The following is a 19,674-nucleotide window of genomic DNA, read 5'->3' on the forward strand; positions in this document are numbered from 1 at the left end:
ATGTGTGAGTGTGGTGAAAGTGTTGAATGATGATGAAAGTATTTTCTTTTTGGGGATTTTCTTTCTTTTCTGGGTCACCCTGCCTCGGTGGGAGACGACCGACTTGTTGAAAAAAAAAAAAAAAATATATATATATATATATATATATATATATATATATATATATATATATATATATATATATATATATATATATATATATATATATATATATATATATATATATGTAAAACAACCACTCTGAAATAATAGAGAAATTCCAAGCGCTTTCGTGACTACTCACATTATCAAGGAACAAGGAACTAATAGTTCCTTGATAATGTGAGTAGTCACGAAAGCGCTTGGAATTTCTCTATTCTTTCAGAGTGGTTGTTTTGCATATTTTGAAATCACCTGTTCACTGTGATCTTATTGCATGTACTATATATATATATATATATATATATATATATATATATATATATATATATATATATATATATATATATATATATATATATATATATATATATATATGTCACCCTGCCTCGGTGGGAGACGGCCGACTTGTTGAAAATATATAAAAAAATATATATATATATATATATATATATATATATATATATATATATATATATATATATATTATATATATATATATATATATATATATATTATATTTATATATATATATATATATATATATATATATATATATATATATATATATGCAAAAGATAATATTTTAAATGAACGAAAGTGTACTTTCGTTAATCGTATTATGGGCTAGTTCCTTTGTGTAGCCGTATGCTTTCATGCTACCCTCCATGGGAGGGGGTCTTCAGTAAGCTAGCCACTAAGGCGGCATACATGAATTCAAGACACTTGATTTCACGAAAATTATATTTTAATAAAATATAACATAACAATCGTCATATAAACATTGAATCCATATCATAGTTGGTGCTGGCTTCATACTGTGTTGTGGGTTCAAGCTGCAGTGCTGCCACTGCTTCTTCGTAGGTTGGGAGTCTATCTATTTGCAGCTGTTCCACTGACAGCTGTATTTCACTGGCTGAAGCGTACGAATACAGAGTTTCTGAGATGAACGGAGAATATCTCCGAGGTGGAGAAATGTGTTGGTTCGATGTCCCTGACTCAGCTTCATCTAGATCTGGCTTTAATATGTGACGTTGAACTGTATTTGAGGTATGCTTGTCAGCAACCTGGTCTTCCTGAGAGTCACCAGATGGTTCCTCCAGCACTTCTACAGACAATATGTCTTCGTATGACGGTGGAGCATCAGCGTACACCAGTGGGCGGCTGGTGCTGGTGGACGACCCTCTGCTATTGCTCCTGCTGTTGGTACCAGAACTCCTGCTTCGAGGATTGTTGCTTAATGGTTTCCAGCACACCCCTGCTAAGCTGCATACTAGCAGCACTATCAGCACCACCATCACCATATCTGTAAACGGTAACATATTAAAACAAATTTCTTCATTTGTTAGCATTGTTTTAAAGCTGTAAGCTACAATTCCTTGTAATATCAATAAAATACCGGGAATATTATTATAGGAAGTTACAGAGTATCTGATTATATTTTTTATAATATAATTGTTGTTGCTGCTGAATCCCTTCCACAGATATATATTTAATAATGAATAGTTGTTTCAAAATATTATTTTAAGCATAATGCCCTAAGTGACACGCAAATAATTATTATTTTTTTTTATATTTTGTTTAAAACAACACAATACATTAAATAGATAAAAGAACACAGTATCAGTTCTTACACAAAATTATAAATTTCATTGTCTAAATACACACAGACGATTAACGTTGTGCTGTCACAACCTGTCCCTCATCCCCTATGCATTATATCCCATACACCTATGTTAAGCAAGAATACACAAGACGACATGACAATATGCATTATTATTATTATTATAAACAAAGAAGACCCAAACCTACAATCTGCATTATTTTTTCCACTTTGTTATTTATATATTAATAATCCTTCATACAGAATTCTTATAAATGCCATAACTGATTCTGTAACACACTGTTAATTTTATATTTCCATGCACTTGTCACGATTACCGTTAATTTTGATAGATCTGATCCTGGCAAAAAAGTTTTTACTAATCTTCCCCCTTCACCCCGAAGCAAAAAAACTAATATCACCAACAGATTGGGATATATACAAACTTTTACTAGAGTTCATCAAATGTTACATTGCTATTTTGACAATGGAGTGTATCACCACCCCAAAAAGAATGTACATTATTATATTTCCCTAAAAAAACAGAAATTTACTATACATGAGAGTTGTTTAATAACCACTAACTTGTTTATCTGATATATTATGAACTCAGCCATAAAGATAAATTAACCCTAGTCACCAGTTTACTGTACATTGTATCATGTTTTCCTCATAATAACTCCAAACACAGGGAGCCTTCTTATCGTTGAGAAAATTACAATCATCACCACACACTACATTTACACACATGCACCTCCATACCCAGAGCCATTCACACTTGAACACCCTGGTGTTCTTGTGCCATCCCTGCACCAACTAAACGTTGCACCATTACACAAAAGTTAAAAAACAAGCTAAGTGAATACAAAATTAAATATTATCTATAAAACTTTGTACACAGAAACAACACAACACTTTTTTTCCTTAATTTTTTTGTGGCATATATACAAACTTTTACCATCATCCATCAGATGATACATTACTAATTTGACACAGGAGTGTCTCATCACTTCAAAAGTAGTTACATTATTATTTTTCCCTAAAAAAACACACAAATTACTATACATGAAAGTTTGTTAAGAACCACGAAATCTAAGCCAGAAAGTTAAATTAACCCTGAACACCATTTTACCTGACATATCTTGATTTCCTCATAATAACGCCACACACCGGGAGCTTTCTTATCTTAAAGAACATTACTTTTAACACACACACTACATTCACACACATTCACCTCCATACCCAAAGCAATCCAGACTTGCACACAGTTTTACTTGTTCCATTCCTACAACAGCAACCGGAATCAGACTAGCTACCACCCAACCATAATCCGTTACACTACATACCATCCACCCATGTCATTCGCTAAAACCATTCCCATACACGCCACCACCACTGAAAACCCGTGAAAACCCGACCACCAAAGAAAGCCAGTCCCCTACATGGTTATCACTGTACCAATTGCAGGAGACGACTGACTGTAAGCTCTCTGTAGTTCTCTGGAAAACAAGCTCCCCAATGACTCCCTTAAATAAGTTTGTTCCTACCAGCAGTCCAGTATATACGCGCTGCAATTGCCTTAATTCGAATCCTACCCCCAGCATCTCTCATTCCCCAGGAAATATACAGAAAATCCACTACCACATACATAATCGCCCTTTTTACCTCTCGTGATACCCCTTTTACCTCTAATGTTAAAGCTCGCAGGGTCTCTACATTACCCCCACCTAGCAGACAAAAAACCCTCGCCAACCACATCCGTACTTCCCTCAATTCTTCACAAAAATAAACCGCATGAAATGCCGTTTCCAGCTCACCACACTGACTGCAGGACGGTTCCCTCACCAAACCCATTAAACTCAAAACTGCTTTTGAAGCTAGGATCCCCATCATGAATCTGTATACCAACTCACATACCCTAGGCATTAACCTGAGCCTCCGGAAGTCTTCCCATATCGTCCCCCAATCATACAATGGATAGACCGATACGCCCTGCAGGATTTCCGTCCTCCCACTCAATGATACCAAACGCCCCACTTTAAGTCGCTCAACATCTTTAACCAATAACAAAACCCTCAGCATATCCTCACATTCAATTAACTCTTTACCTCCCCACCATCTCTGCACATCCCCCATCACCTTCCCCACTCTTACCCCTCTTTCCCCTCCAGCCCCAATGCTAAAAGACCCACTCACCCTCTGCGCACATTCAACATCACCACTTCCTTGCTCAGCCATGCCCTCCCAAAGCCCCAAACATAACGTATAGCTCGTCTCTGTATTTCTTGTACGTCCTGTGTTCTCAAAGGATACACTTCCGCTATACCCCAAACCTTACTGTAAACCAGCGAATTAACTATTACCGCCCTCTGCTGTAATGTGACATCTCCCGCCCGTAAACCCCTTAATCTACTCACTACTTTCTCCACTACCCTCTCTGAATTTACCTGCCTAGCCTCCTGCGAATTCGCCATGTATAAAACTCCACAAATCTTCAAATTATCCACCACTGCCCACCCAAACTCCAACCCCAAGCCCCCCCCCCACCCAAGCACCCACCTCCAGTAAACACGATTTCGCCCTATTTACTCTTATGCCAGACGCTTCCCAAAAAATCCCCAACACCCTCCCCACTGTACGCAATCCCTCCACCCCTTCTATCAGGATAGTGGTATCATCCACATACCCCACAATGCCTGAGCACCCTTCCTTCTCCCCATTTAAAGCTCCCACCCCCTCAACGAGCCCATAAAACGGATGTTGCATGCAAGCAAACAGAATTTGTGAAAGAGGGCACCCCTGCCGTAATCCCCTCTCCATTTTAACCAGCCTTCCCAATCTGCCATTAACTTGGACCCGTACCATAGCCGATGAGTATAGTGTATCGACCCACCGCGCCACTCCCAGTCCAAACCCCAGACACAACAAACAAGCCCTCAAAAATTTTCTATTCACACAGTCAAATGCATTCTCCCAATCAATACCCAAAAGTCTTCCCCCCTCACAACCCTCCAAAAAGTCCCTTATGCGCCCATGCCCAACTCTCATACTTCATCCTGGTATACCCATCTGACCCCCTATGTACAACCCCACCAATTACCTTCTTCATCCTATTATCTAATATCTTTGCAAAAATCTTGTAGTCAGAACACATTAGTGAGATAGTTCTATACGCACTTAAAACACTCCCCACTTGCTTTTTGCGAACCAACGCAACCACTCCAATACTTTGTGTCTGACTTAGCTTGCCCTCCCGCAGCATACAATTCATGGCCTCCACCAGACAAGTCTTAATATGCTCCCAATGAACTCTGTAAAAATCATTTGAAATTCCATCAATGCCTGGTGCTTTTCCAGTACTCATGTTAAACACTGCCTCCTCAACTTCCCCCCACACTAATCGCTCCTCCCATCTCCATCCCCTCCACTTCTTTCTGCCCTAACCCACACCCCCCCTCCAACACTTCCTCAAAATCATCGCCCTCCCCCCCCCCTTTCTCCATTTCTCTCGAAACCAGAAATCAGTATAATTACTCATGCCTTCTGTAGTAGTAAGCACCTGACCTTATGATATCCACCCATATCCTCGCTCACCACTAATTGCAAAATAGTCGACTCCTCCTGCCTTACCCTAAAACGTCTTAAAACACTTCCCGAAGGTTTATCCCCCCACAATACAGCCTCCAATCCTGCCCTCACACACACGGCATCAAATCTGTCATTGTGTATCTCCGCCACTCTACCTCTAAGTTGCTCCACGGTCCCATACTGCCTCCCCACTTCCTCCTCATAACACTCGTTCAGCTGACATTCCAAGTAATTCTGTAACCCATACCTCCACCTGGCCTCTTCCCGTCCCGTATTTTTAAAGAATCCAGCAATACCCGGCTTAGCTCACTTCTCCCACCATTCCAAGACACACGACCCCACATCCCTTGATCCCCAAAAAGAGTGCCACCAATCCCCAAAAGCCTCACTCACCCCCTCCCCCTTCACAAGTCTCGCATTTAATTCCCAATAACCAGTGTGTATCCTAACCATACCCTCCCAATCAAGATCCGCAATAACCGCCCTGTGGTCCAAAAACCCCACATCGAAGGTCCTAACTCCCAGAACTCGTATTGCCTCCATAGCATAGAGCCTATCCAGTCGTGCAGCATAACCCCTTTGTACAAATGTATACTCAACCCTCCAACCACCCCTCCCCACTACATCTAAAACTCCCATATCCCACAACACATTGCATAAAAACCCCAACACACACCCCGCCCCCCTCGGTTCCACATCTCCCTGACGTATGACACAATTCCAATCTCCTCCTATCACAGTAACTAAAGGCAATCCCCTCAAAAAAGCAAAACATCCCTCATGAAAGTTACCTTAACTGCTGCATTTCCATCCGCCGGCATGTATACTCCTATAAAACAAACCCTTGTCTCACCCCACTCTCCCTCTACCCGCACCACCCTTCCACCCCCACCTTCCTCCCACCCCAACACACGCAAGGGACTGGTTTCCTTCACAGCCACAGCAACCCTCCCTTTTAACCTCACCGATCCACTCACATATAACTTATATCCCTTCAAGCGCAACTCACATCCAAACTTGTAATTATGCTCCTGTATGAAACATATATCCACATCAAATCTCCTCAAAAACCATTCCATCCACACTCTCTTAACCTCAGCTCTCAGGCCGTTAACATTAATGGTGACCACCTTGAATTATTACAATAAAGGCGGCTTTCCCCGCCACTTTTGAAGGTTGCTCGAAAGACGTGGCTGTTGACTATAGCCACGTTTGCCACTTGGTCTATCCAGACCTCTGATCCCCCCCTTTTCCTTCGACCCTTGTAGCACCACAGAACCGGTGCCATCATTCCCCGGGAGCTCTAGCCCGGTCTTCCAAGGTTTCTTTCCAGATCTCTGCCCTGGCGTTAAGACATCTTCCATATCAGACGTCCCAGCTGCTTGCTTACGTGTGCCACCTCCACACGTTGCCTCAGCATCCATGTCCTCCTGGTGCACCTCAACCACCACTGTGTGCTGCTTACTCTCATTGCACAAGGTGTTCTCACACTCCTGTGCAGATGCTACCCCCTCCAATACCCTCCCGTCCTTCTCCCCTTCCCGACTGTCTTCCACCTCCCCCAAGAAGTCTTTCAAGACCTCGTCCAACAGACCATCCTGTTGTAAGTCACTTCTATCAACAGTCGCATCCGTAGATGGTCGCTCAGACACAGTTCCCACAGGTAACGTGGCGCACGCTCCCAACTCCAACTCCGCTCTGTCTACTTCTTCACTCCAACTTCCAGACGCCTGTCTTGCAGCTTCACCTGTCCCAGGTGCCAAGGAGAGCAGCTGTCGTTCCACAGTTGTTGGCGCCTGTTCCCTCCGTCCCTGCCTTTGATGACATTGGGCCGCCATATGGTCATAAGACCCGCACAGCCTACATGTCCAACGCTGTCCTGCATAATATACATAAACCTGTGTTCTGAACTCTTCCATCAGAATGTACGATGGTATAGGTTGTCTCAATGTCATCTTCAATGTGAAAGATCCCTCTGGCAGCCCCATATAAGGCCCATCCTTCCACACTCCCAACTCTGCCGAATGGATCTTGCCATACCTACGGAATACCTCCACAACATCATATTCCAAGGCCTCAAAGGGGACATTTCTCACCTTTACCCATGTTACATAGCTTGATACGTCATGTAGGCAGACCTCCACTGCAGAATTAACGGTTATCCTCTTTTCTTGGAACGCGTCGACTATGCTGGAGTAAAACCCAGCACTCTTGAACTTGATGAAGATCCTGGACACTCCATTCACTGCTACACCATACAACTCGTCGTTCGGTATGCCGTACACATCGCGGATGATACTTGGCAGAAGCACCTGCATTGTAGAACTACTCAGGGCACCACGTACCAGCTCCACACAGACAGTATTTACCCTGCGTCCATGTCTGTCCGCCATTTTTATCGCTCAAAACAGGAAAACTGCGCAGAAAACCAGATGATTCGGGAGCTACTGCGCAGCCTGTCCACACGGCCCAGAAGCGATGAGGACAATGTAAATAATTATTATTATTGCAACACTTATTACGTATTTGAGCCTTAATTTTCGTACAGTTAGGCAGCGTTATTAATATTATTGACGTTGAATGAGCAATACAAAGTACGTGCAATGTAGGTATTGTAGAGGTGATACGATGGGATAGTGGAGGCCGATATATCATTTGGTTATATTATTGTAACTTGCATTGTGAATAATTTCTGTTCCACAGTAAGTGTGGTGATATTAGTGTACACAGTGGTGTCATCCACTGTTGCAATGAGGTCGCTATATAGGGCGCATATTGTAGTAGACTACTATATATAATGATATACCAATGAACTATAGTGTAACACCACAGTACCGTATAGCACTATATACAGTGGTATATGAATGAATTGTAGTGGAGTACTACAGTATACAATGGTATATAACTTAGTTGTTAATGATTGTTCGCATCGCTCTCAGGCCGTGTGGACCTGCTGTGCAGACGCTCCTGATTGAGTTGGCTTTTGCGCAGTTTATCTGACTGAGCTGCCCCTAGCGTTTGTTGGTGGAAACTTTATTTTCTCCAACATGGCGCTGAATAGCAGAAGACGAATCAATACTGTCTGCATTGAGATGATCCGTGGGGCTGTCACGGGATCCAACATGGATTTATTGCTACCAGCGATCATTCGCGATACCTATGTATAGCAAATGAGGAGATATGTGGTGTCGCACTCAATGGAATGACAAGAATCTTCGTTAAAATGACGTCTGCATGAGTCTACGAGGCGGTGGTCGACAAGTATCAGGAGACCACCATACCGGTTAATACAGCTGTGTCCGTGCGACTCCATGATGTATCGCGACAATACACTTGGGTGAAAATCAGGAATGTGCCTTTTGAGTCGACTGATTTTGATATTAGCAGTGAACTGCGTAATTATGGAACGGTTCACGTAGCAACAGCAGGGAGATAGGCAACTGGACTGTATGAAGGTATGCTGGAAGGTACATATACTGTTAAAATGACTCTACGACATCCTATTCCTTCATATGTTGTGTTGAAGGAATTACGGACTCAAGTCTATATAACGTATGCGGGGGCAACGACGTACGTGTCGGCTATGTGGGTCATATGACCACATCGCGGCGCAGTGTGGGAAACGAAGTGGGTACCCGGCACAACAGCAACGGCAACGGCAGCCAGTGGGCAAGGTAGGCGACGAGCGAGAACAGCCTCTTGCTACGCCGCCCCAACAACGGTTGTCATGGAGTGAGGAGGTGGACAAAGAAAAGGAGCTCGAATCGCCAGTTGTAACGCTACAAGGAGAATCTCAGTCTTTGGACATACATCAGGTTTTAGAGGAGAGAATACCTAATATGGGTGAAGAAGTGGCGGTGTCTTTGGTAAAGGCGTTGGATGTCTTGTTAGAGGAATCTGTCCTAGATCATGTGGAAGACCCAGGCTTAGTTCTGGGGACGGCTGTGAATGATGGTATGGCAGGAGATGACGTTTTGTCGACGAGAGAGTGTAAAGGATTGAAGGTGCATGCAGTAGAGGTGGAGGTGCATCAGGAAGGTGCTTCAGATGTCCAAATGCAGGTGGAGGGCGGGACACGAAAGAGGACTGCAGCATCATCGGATTCTGATGATGTGCTCACTCCTGCCCAACGCCCTGGGAAAAAGTCTTGGGTGGAGGTACAGCAGAGAGAGAAAGGTGAACCCAAGGATCAAGGGATTGCAAAGGTGATTCCCAACAAAGGGGGGAGGGACAGAGGTGTTGCAAAACGAACTAGGGTAAATTCAGTGCCGGGGACAAAAGGAAAACCCATTTGTTGAATTCAAGTGTTTTACTATAAATATTAACGGGTTGAGAGCTGAGAGGAAGCTTAAGTGGCTTAATGAGTATTTGGTGCGACTTGGTGTGGATGTGGTATTCTTACAGGAACATAATTTTAGGCTTGGTTATGAGTTGGATATGAGTGGTTATAATGTGTACATGGAACATGCGACACCGTTTGAAAGGTGGGGCTGCCATTTTGGTAAAGGAAACTAGCCCGTTTATAGTAAGGCGTAGTGAAGGGGGGGAGGGGAGGGTAATTAGAGTGGATGGAACCTGGGGTAGGGTTCCCATTAGTTTAGTATGTGTATACGGCCCGGCTGAGGGTGATGTGAGTATTAAAACTAAATTTGTTCAGGACGTACTGGTCTATTTTTTACGTGGTTTACCGAATGTTGCAATAATAGGCGGAGATTGGAATTGCGTGATACGTCGTAAAGATGTGGAGCCTAGAGGTGCGGGGTGTTGTTTGGGTATATTGGGGGATTTATTGACCGGGGTGGGGTTAAAGGATGTGTGCGGGGGGGGGGGGGAGGGATGGTAGAGCATACCTTCATTAAACGAGGTTATGCGGCAAGGTTGGACCGAATGTACGTGCCTTGTGCGGTTACTGTGCGGAGGGTGAATGTGATAGATGTGGTTTTTTAGGATCATAGAGGTGTTGTAATAGATGTGGATATTGCGGGTGTGCCTCGGAGGGGTCCATCATTTTGGAAATTAAATGTAAGGTTATTGAAGGAAGGAAGGATAGTCTTTTGTCTTTTGGACATATGTGGGATCGTTTAGTGGTTGAAGCACCAGGGGATGTTGCCATAGTTAATTGGTGGGAAACGATAGCTAAAAAACGTATTAAGGAATATTATATTAATCGAGGGACGAGATATAATCAGTTACAATACGGTTTTCAAAAATATTTAGAGGGGCAGTTGCGCGAATGCTATGCACAAATTAATGCTAATTATCCTGTTATTGAAATTGAAAGTTTGAAGGAACATATACGAAATTTACAAAATGAGAGGTTTGATGGGGAAAGGCTTAAGGGCGGGATTGAGGAGGTTTTGTGGGAAGATCGGCCGTCGGCGTGTGTGTTGCGGAGTCAACACAGACGTCGCAAGGCAATGGAGTTAATGGGGTTGAATGTTCAGGTAGGTATGCAAGGGTATAAAGTGGATCAGGTGTTGACGACGACTGAGGGTATGAGTGGGTATATTGATGCTTGGGTTAAGTTGAAAACGCAAAGTGTGGGAATAAGCGAAATAGCATTACAGTCCATTGGAAGGTTTGTGCAGTGTGAGTTGACTGAGCATGATCGATTCATTTTGGGAGGGCCGATAACGGAGTGTGAGACATGGGAAGCTTTATTATTTTATTATCACACTGGCCGATTCCCACCAAGGCAGGGTCGCCCGAAAAAGAAAAACATTCACCATCATTCGCTCCATCACTGTCTTGCCAGAAGGGTGCTTTACACTACAGTTTTTAAACTGCAACATTAACACCCCTCCTTCAATTAGGTAAGGCACCAGGAATTGATGGGTTGCCCAGCGACTTTTATCTTCAAAATTGGAGCGTTTTAAAAGGGTTTTTGGTAAGATTATTCAATATCCTTAAGCGGGATCGGGTCTTAGGGGCACAGCAAAGGGCTAAAGGTGAGCCATTAACAAAGACTATCGTGCTATTTCATTATTGTGTGGTGATTATAAGATTTTTGCAAGGATTTTAGCTAACAATAAAAAAGGTCCTGGGTAAAGTGATTGATAAGGGACAATATGGGGTGCTGGGAAGGTCTATGTATGACGGGCACGGTTTGATTAGAAGTTTTATTGAGGAAAGAGTAAAATTGGGAGGGGGGGGGGTGTTGGCTATAGATTGGGAGGCGGCATGTGATAGTGTAGAACGGGAAGCGTTATGGAAGATTATGAGATGGCAGGGGTTTGGGGAGGAAATTATTTCATGGGCCAAATTACTGTATCAAGATGTATCCTTGAGGGCGCAGGTAAATGGAAGGTTAGGAGAACAAATTCAGATGAGAAGGGGTCTACGTCAAGGTTGTCCCCTTTCACAAATATTTTTTGCGTGTTTACAGGATCCCTTTTATAGAGGAATTAGGGTCTTATTAGCAGCTAATGGGGTAGGTAACGAAAGGGGTGGGGGGGGGGGGCTGGCATTGTTGGATATGTTGATGACACAACGATTTTAGTAAGTGGTAACTGGGATTTGCCTTGGGTGGAAAAGTTAGTTAATGTTTTTGAAAAGGCTTCTGGTATGTCAATTAATAAGGAGAAAACGAAGTATATGGATCTTGGGGATGGGTTAAGTGAGGAATGTGAAGTAGTTGAAAGGTGGAAAAAGGTGGACCAATTACTGATATGTGGGATCGTTTATGTAAGTGATATCAAGTTAGCACAACAAATAAATTCAGTGCGTATTGTAGATGGTGTACTGAAGCGCATCAGTGGTTTACGAGCTGCACACTTAACTTTGCATCAAAGAGTAATTACAACGAATGTTCTATTATATAGTAAGCTATGGCATGTTGCAGTAATATATCCGATGCTTCGTAGTGAGATACAAAGGTTACAAAAGCGCGTTTTTAGATTCATTTGGGGTACTGGAAGCGAATGGTTAAGTAGAGCGGTTGTCACACTCCCGGTTGGCCGAGGAGGGCTGGGTCTTATAGCTGTTGAAAAGAGGATTATGAGTGCGTATTTGAAACGTAGTTATAAGCGGGAGGGGGGGGGGCGAGGGAAGGCGGACTTCATAAGATACGTCAGGATATGCAACGGTGGTGGGTGGGTAGGGGATTCATAATAGGTGAGGCAATGTTACGGGTCATCATAAACATGAGAGATCCTTCACATATTAAATTGGGAAACCTTGATGGGGTGGATGGTAAGGCAGTGGTAGCGGTGGTAGAAGGGGTTTATCCGATGTATGATTGGCGTAATATTTGGGGGCGTTTGAACAAATTGCGTTTAAAACCAAAAGTAGGAGAAGTTATGTATAGATTTTTACATGGGATCTTACCGTCTGGAATGGTTTTATTCCATAAGAGAATACGGGAGGATGGGATATGCAAGGCTTGTGGCTGATTGGAGACTATTTTCCATATGGTGTATTTTTGCGAATGTATTGAACTAATAAGGGTTTGGTTGGGTAAGGTAATAAGGTTAGTGGGAGGGGGGGGTTTGCAGGTGTTGAGGGTTTTAAGCTTAGACATAGGTGGGGTGAATCAAATGGTAGAGAATGCGGTAGGGTATGTAATTACGGATTATATTTATATGTCTTGGGCTATGAGAGGAGCGAACGTGTGTGAAAGAATTAATGCGTTAATATCAACTTTTTATAGGACAAAGTGTAGGAATAAGGAGGTGTATGGGGGGAGATGGGAGAGGGTTTTAAGTGAGGGTTATAGGAATTTCACATTACGGGATTTAAGGGAGTTGAAAGGCAGGTAAGGGGGATGAAATGGGCTGGTTTCCTAGAATGGGCGGTAGCATGATGAGTTTGTTTTATGGAATGTTACATGAGGTATGTCCGGGGTGCAATTTAGCATTATTTGTTCTGAGTGTTTCAAGTACAATACAGTTATATTTGGAATTGTCGACTTATAACTTTATATATATTTACTTTCATGTATATATCATTAATGGTTTTTTCTTATGAACATTTTCGATGATATTCAATCAATATGTAAATGTCAAAAAAAGGCTTTTTATGTTTCAGTTGAATTACAATGTATTTTTGTAAGCACAATTGAATTGGTTGTCAATAGAAGCATAGTGTGTTTTGATATATTAAGGTATTGTTTTTCTTTTTAATTTGTCTAGATGGTAGCAATACTATGTATGTAGTTAAGATTTTTAGGAAACCTTGAAGTTGAACAGAATGAATGAATCATTCGTGGTTGAGTCGACGTATTATTATAAATGACGTTGGAAGTGATTGTGTTAAATTTGACAATATACTTTATATTATTATTTGTATGTATGTACCTGAATGTTAAATTGAAGTCTGAATTTTAGAGGTGAAGAGTGGGTTTTCCTTTTTATTCTTTTTTTTTCTTTATGGTAATACATGGTTGTATCATGTACACCAACGAATATGGTTAGGGGTATATGGTAAATTTTCGTGTTGATTAGACATTTTTAATACAGATGGAATACTAGGCTTAGGTTAGGGTAAAATTATGATAATTGTGAAATGTTCCTTGATACAATCGGCTCTTTATTATGCAAATTGGGTAGAATGGTTCTACGTATGGCATTATTGAAAAATGTTGAGCTAATTCTAATTGTAGGTACGATGTGCAATGTACATGTGCACAGCTGGGCGAGCAGCTGCGTGGACCGTGCAGTTCTAATGGACCTGTATGGTCGGTGTAGGTGTTCGCTCGGATGTGTTCTTGACATCATAGGTTCAATTATTATCCTATATTTCTTCCCGTGTTCAGAGCAGAAGGAATTTCGTCTGTAACGAAATGATGAATGTATACTTGTATTTTATCATTCTAGTGTACATTAAGAGCAAGGATGCTTAATTGGAGGAAGAGTTAATATAGGATGTATGTTTTTTTTTTTTTTTTACGAATGTTAACTTATCCACATGCATCTAGTATAAGACAGTTTTAAGCTTCGGTATCAGATTTTATAGTTGTCATATTTGTTATATTGTTATGTTCTTTGTTATTGTTTCAATATCTATTGTAATGTTTTTCAGTTATTGTCATAAATTATCATCTTTATGGTTTTTCCTTTTGTCTATTGTCTTTTTGTATGGTTTTAAATAAAATATAAAAAAAAATGGTATATAAATGAACTGTAGTAGAGTACGTACTATGTACAATAGTACATGAATGAATTATAGTGGCGCACTATATATATAGTATAGCAACAGGTCTTAGGACCCAAAACGAGACTGTTTATGGATAGTTCTAAAGTGAATTGAGCCTGCCTGGCATGGACCAATAAGACTCCGGCGGTGCGCCGCCACTCTTTTTGTTCTAAGTGTAGTGTCGCGGATGTATAGAAAAGTATTTATCAACAATTTTGGATAAATATGTATATATTACTTTTAGTTACCATTTGTATCCAGATAATATAAAAGCCGTCTTAGCACACAACTATCTAAAACATCACTTTTATAAGAGTCCTTTGAGAATCCTTATGAAGTTATTTCTGGCCCTTCAAAACGGGGCAAGTGCCTGGGTGCCAGTGAGGGTTCTTGATTCAAGGAATTGGAGCTATCCTCTCATTGCATTAAACCTGATACCTCTCACTTCTCAGAGGTTGTGTAACTCGAAAGGGTTTAGCATTTCTCCATTAATAATATATGCTAATACAATCGTAGAACGGTTGAGGCTTCAAACCATGGCAAGCCAGCCTTAAAACCCTCTTACCATGGGTTCGAGCTGCACCCAGTCTGTCATTTGTTTGCAATCGTGTTATTACTATTTCGTGAATAATAATAATAAGCGCTCTCTAAAAATATAAGTACATTACATTTATGGCCTTGCTTTCATGATACATACTGAAAATATTAAAAATGAAACCTATGTTGTGAGTGAAGACACAAGTCAGACACCCAACTACTGTATCGGCTCAGCAGGTGGTTTGTAAATTATAGAAGACTACTGAGCTGCCTCCCAGCGGCCGCCTTGGTGTCCTACCTGTCTCAAGGGCAGGCGACACCTTACACACCCATCAACCTAAGCACTGAACACTTAAGTTTTTAATACATTTATCATCATTAAACACTGCACAGTTTAATCTCATTTTTCTTTTTCAATGAGTTTAGAATTTACTGAAGTTAAACTTACTGGTGAGAGGAGATATTATATTGGTGCTTAATTATAGCTGGTACTAGCAAGCAAGTGTACATATTGTTGAAGTCAGCTACTCGTGGTCTTGAACATGGATAAGATTTATGTTGAAGTCTCCAGCAAATATCAGGTAATGTTTGTGTGCTTGTTAATTATTAGGATTATTAAGGTCGCTGAAGGTGGGAATAGTAGTATGAGGTAACCTGTAGATTACTGTATCTGTAATTGGGGTCTTTAAGTGTTTCGTTGTAGAATTAGCAAGTATATATATATACCATGTTCATCCGTAGTATATGTAGTTACTACATATTAAATCATTAAAATAGTAGAGTGCAGTACATTACTTCTCATTTGATCAGGCCTGCAGTAGTGAATGGCTGTGTGCCCAGGTAAGGCAAAGATGTCATGTTTAGGCCAGGTGTCCGAAAGAATAATAAGTTATGTTAACATTTAAAGAATCTAGGAGTGCTACGAGGTCATCATAGCTTAATTAGGGATCTAACACTATAATTGGACAAAAATAAATTTATGGTTTTGTAGAGAACAAATTTTGCTTGATTTGCTGTGTAATAAAGACAGGTATTTTCAGAAGAATGTTGATTATCATTGTGGTAAGACAAGATTTAAATCGGGGTCAATATCCGCATTAATGAACTGTAAAGCAGGATATGTAGAAGGAAGAGAGGTGAGATAAAGGTATCGTCAGCATTTGAGCACTACTAATACGAGAAATTGAGAAATAATATAGTGTTTCTTCATTCTTATGCTTTTATTTCTTTAGTTTGTGTTTTTTGAGAACAAAAAGGTAACTCATGTTTAGACATGTTCACAACTACCTTGTAACTGTGGGTTAGGTATGAATTGTTCCAGCTACGGCACTGAAACCTATTCTGTTTAATTTTTTGTGAAGGCACCATACATTATTATTAATATTATTACTATATTCATGGGGAAATACTAAACCGGTAGAGGCACCATACAGCGTAGTGGTGTGTAGATGAAGTCGTGAATGAGTGAAAATAAGACATCACTTGTCATATTACAAGTGGTATGCAACACAGACAAGTTGATAAATAAGACACTTGTGCAACACCTAGATACCTAAGTGTTTCTCATTTGTTTTTCTCAGGGACTTGCCTAGCAAATGGTGGTGTGCATTAGCACAGAAGCAAGAACATAATTAAGGAACACTGCAGTAGGCCTACTGGCTTACACCCATTCATGTACCAACTTATATTTAAAACTACCTAAAGTTTTTGCCTCAGAAGCGCCTGGGAGTTTGTTCCATTCATCTACAATTCTTTTGCCAAACCAGTACTTCTCTATATCCTTTCTAAATCTAAATTTATTCAACTCTGATTTATTTGTCTTGGTTTGATATTTTCAACACACTATTTTATATACTCTTTATTTCTGACTCACCTAATAATTGGTTGGAGGTGGGGTCGTGGGTGGTGATACGGGTGAAGGATGTCACACACAGGAGGCCTGACAAGATGAAGATGGTGTACATCCTCTTACACTTTTCCTGGAAATTTGGGTCTAACATTATCCGTTGCTTCTTAATAATAATAATAATAATAATAATAATAATAATAATATAATCGGTGGCAATTGGAAACGTGAGAATGTGTGAAAAATAGATTCCAGATAGGAACGACAGAAAGATTATTCTTGTAAAAATGATTCACACTGGTAGCATCCTGTTGATAAAGCCACAGGATGCGATAAGCTACAAAAGAGAAAATGCACGCTCCAAATGACAGCCAGACGTAAACTGACTGGGGATAATAACTATTAAGATTTTTTTATCTGACATTTCGAGTGTGCACAATTGCACGAAGGGGATTTCATAACTTATTGCCCTGATAGAACAGGTCTTTACACAACACAGAGAAGTCAGTTTGATTTGTCTCGTATTTGCGGGTTGTTTGTGTATTATTTTGTCACGTACGAGACATATCACTTTGATTTGTTGTCTCGTACGTGCGGGTTATATGTGTATTGTTTTATTCCAGCCACAGTGTTGTCTTATTGGGTGACAAGTGTTCATTTTTGTTTAGTAACCTGTTAGCACCATTCTCTCAAGTGTTTTTACACAGGCAAATAGTCAGCAGGATATTGCCAAAAGCTTGTTGGACAGGTTTGGGTAATGGTACAATAATGCTGTTGGTCTATGACAAAGGTAACTGATCCACACTGTAATTAACTCATATTACATTGTTCTAACAGTGGGTTACCAGGTACACACCTAAGTAATCTAATGATATCATAGGTGATACCGTCCTTCCCAGGAGCGGTGGCCTTGCCTCCAGTCAGGGTCTCACCTTGTGTGAGTATCACACACTCAAGATTATCTCTTATCACTGCCTTTCTAAATTCTACCTGAAGTAAGGTGGTAACATATAATAGCTAGAAATCTATGCCTATTTCATGATTAGCTCATTTGCTGGGTATCAACTTGTCTACTCCTCTTTCCGGTTACGTATATTGTTATTGGACATTAGTTTTCATATGATTTGTGAATGCCTCTTCTGATTCCCTTCAAATCTTCAACGCTAATATTTAACTGCATAATTAACTTATACCGCACTAAGTACTATTCCAATCGCGTGCACTGAAGCACAGGGAACTGGGGTTATGAAATATAGGATACCTTTGTCGGATCGCGCAGCGACTGAAATATATCTAGGTTTTTGTGTTCAAGAAGCAGTCAGAATGTTAAAAACTTAAATATTTTAGCAAAAACTTTAATTGACCTTCATACTTAGCTTCAGCTAATACCCGAGACCCGGTTAAATTTAACAGCTACCGTGTTTCTGCTGAAGATGCGTGGTGTGAAGGCTTACTCAGCCCTGTAACAACTTCAGACAGTATTACCAAGGCTGGCTCCTCCTCAGGAAAATTAATGAATAGAAAAAGAACAAAAACTGACAAACATAAACAATTTATTATTTTTCCTGAGGAGGAGCCAGCATTGGTAATACTGTCTGAAGTTGTTACAGGGCTGAGTAAGCCTTCACAAGTGGCGACCTTGCCAGGATCAACTCGACTGAATCAAGATTCAACTCCATCTCGAATCTACCATTGGAACTTCAACGCCGCATACCACAGACGGTTACCACCAGCCATGAGTAATCATTCTCTATGGTAGGACTACAGTACAGGTATTTAAAAGATTTGGTGATTGTTATAGTCTCAATTTATTGTAAGTCAAGTCAAGCAGGATATAATATTTAATTCTGCCACCTTTTTGTTTGAGCATGAAACACTTTGGAGGATTAGACTCTAGGGACCCGAGATTTTCCAGTGACAATTTATTTCATTGAGCTCTTTATTATATCAAGGGAACTGTCGTAGGACACTCTTGATTTGTTGGTGAGAAGATTAGATGGTCAAGGGACCCCATTCTACTTACTGTTTGCTCGGAGCCGGCATAGAACCCTTCGTTTTCATTAATACATACTGTTTAATTGAAGCAGGGATCAAGCCCTCTGGTTTATTTACAGTTTGAGCGGAGCAGGAATTGAACCCTCCGTTTTCTTTAATACCCGTTTCATTTCCCCTGATAGTTTAAGTTATTCTTGCAAGTATGAAGGAATACCAGTTTTGGATGAACGCTGGAAGTAAGTTAGGAATAACGGGGAAAAATTTAGAATCTTTCATTAGTGCTAAGATCCAGGAAAGACTTGAGAGAGAATTGAGAGAGAAGAAAGACAGTTAGAAAGGGAAAGAGAAGAAGAAAAGGAGAGAGAGAATTGAGAGAGAAATCCAAGAAAGACAGAAAGAGAGAGAGAAGACAAAAAGGAGCGTGATAGACTTGATCGTGAGGAGAGAGCTAGAGTATGTGAAGAACAGGTTAAATTAAGAGAACTTGAGGAAAGAGCAAAGGATAGAGAAGTTGAGGAAAAAGCTAGAGAATGTGAGGAAAAAGCTAGAGAACATAGGGAGAAAGCTAGAGAACTCGAGTTAATAGAGAGAGAAAAGGATCGCGAGCTCGAAAAAGCTCGCCTTGAATTAGAGAATAAAAAGTTAACTCTTACACAACAACAATTAGAGGAAGGAGTAATTGAACATCATGCAGCTAGTGCACATATTCCAACACCTAATTTACCTCCCTTCACAGAGGGTGAAGACATTACTTCATACATTATCAGGTTTGAAAATACCGCTGCCCTCTGTGAATGGCCTGCTGACACCTGGGCTACCAGGTTAGGAATGTTAT

At 40.8% G+C, this 19,674-nt stretch overlaps 1 protein-coding gene across 1 annotated transcript in view; it reads right to left on the reverse strand.

Annotated features, from left to right (window-relative positions):
• Positions 1–766: 766 nt before the first annotated feature.
• Positions 767–19,674, reverse strand: part of LOC128700556 (uncharacterized) — a 46,328-nt gene continuing 27,420 nt past the window's right edge. The window contains exons 2-3 of the mRNA XM_070098831.1: positions 16,872–16,977; positions 767–1,444 (exon numbers count right to left, since the gene is read on the reverse strand). Coding sequence (XP_069954932.1) covers positions 912–1,444; positions 16,872–16,977 — 639 coding nt within the window. The 3' untranslated portion in view covers positions 767–911. The remainder of the gene's footprint in view (positions 1,445–16,871; positions 16,978–19,674) is intronic.

This window comes from Cherax quadricarinatus, chromosome 65, assembly GCF_038502225.1.
Source record: "Cherax quadricarinatus isolate ZL_2023a chromosome 65, ASM3850222v1, whole genome shotgun sequence".
NCBI classification, from domain to species: Eukaryota; Metazoa; Arthropoda; class Malacostraca; order Decapoda; family Parastacidae; genus Cherax; species Cherax quadricarinatus.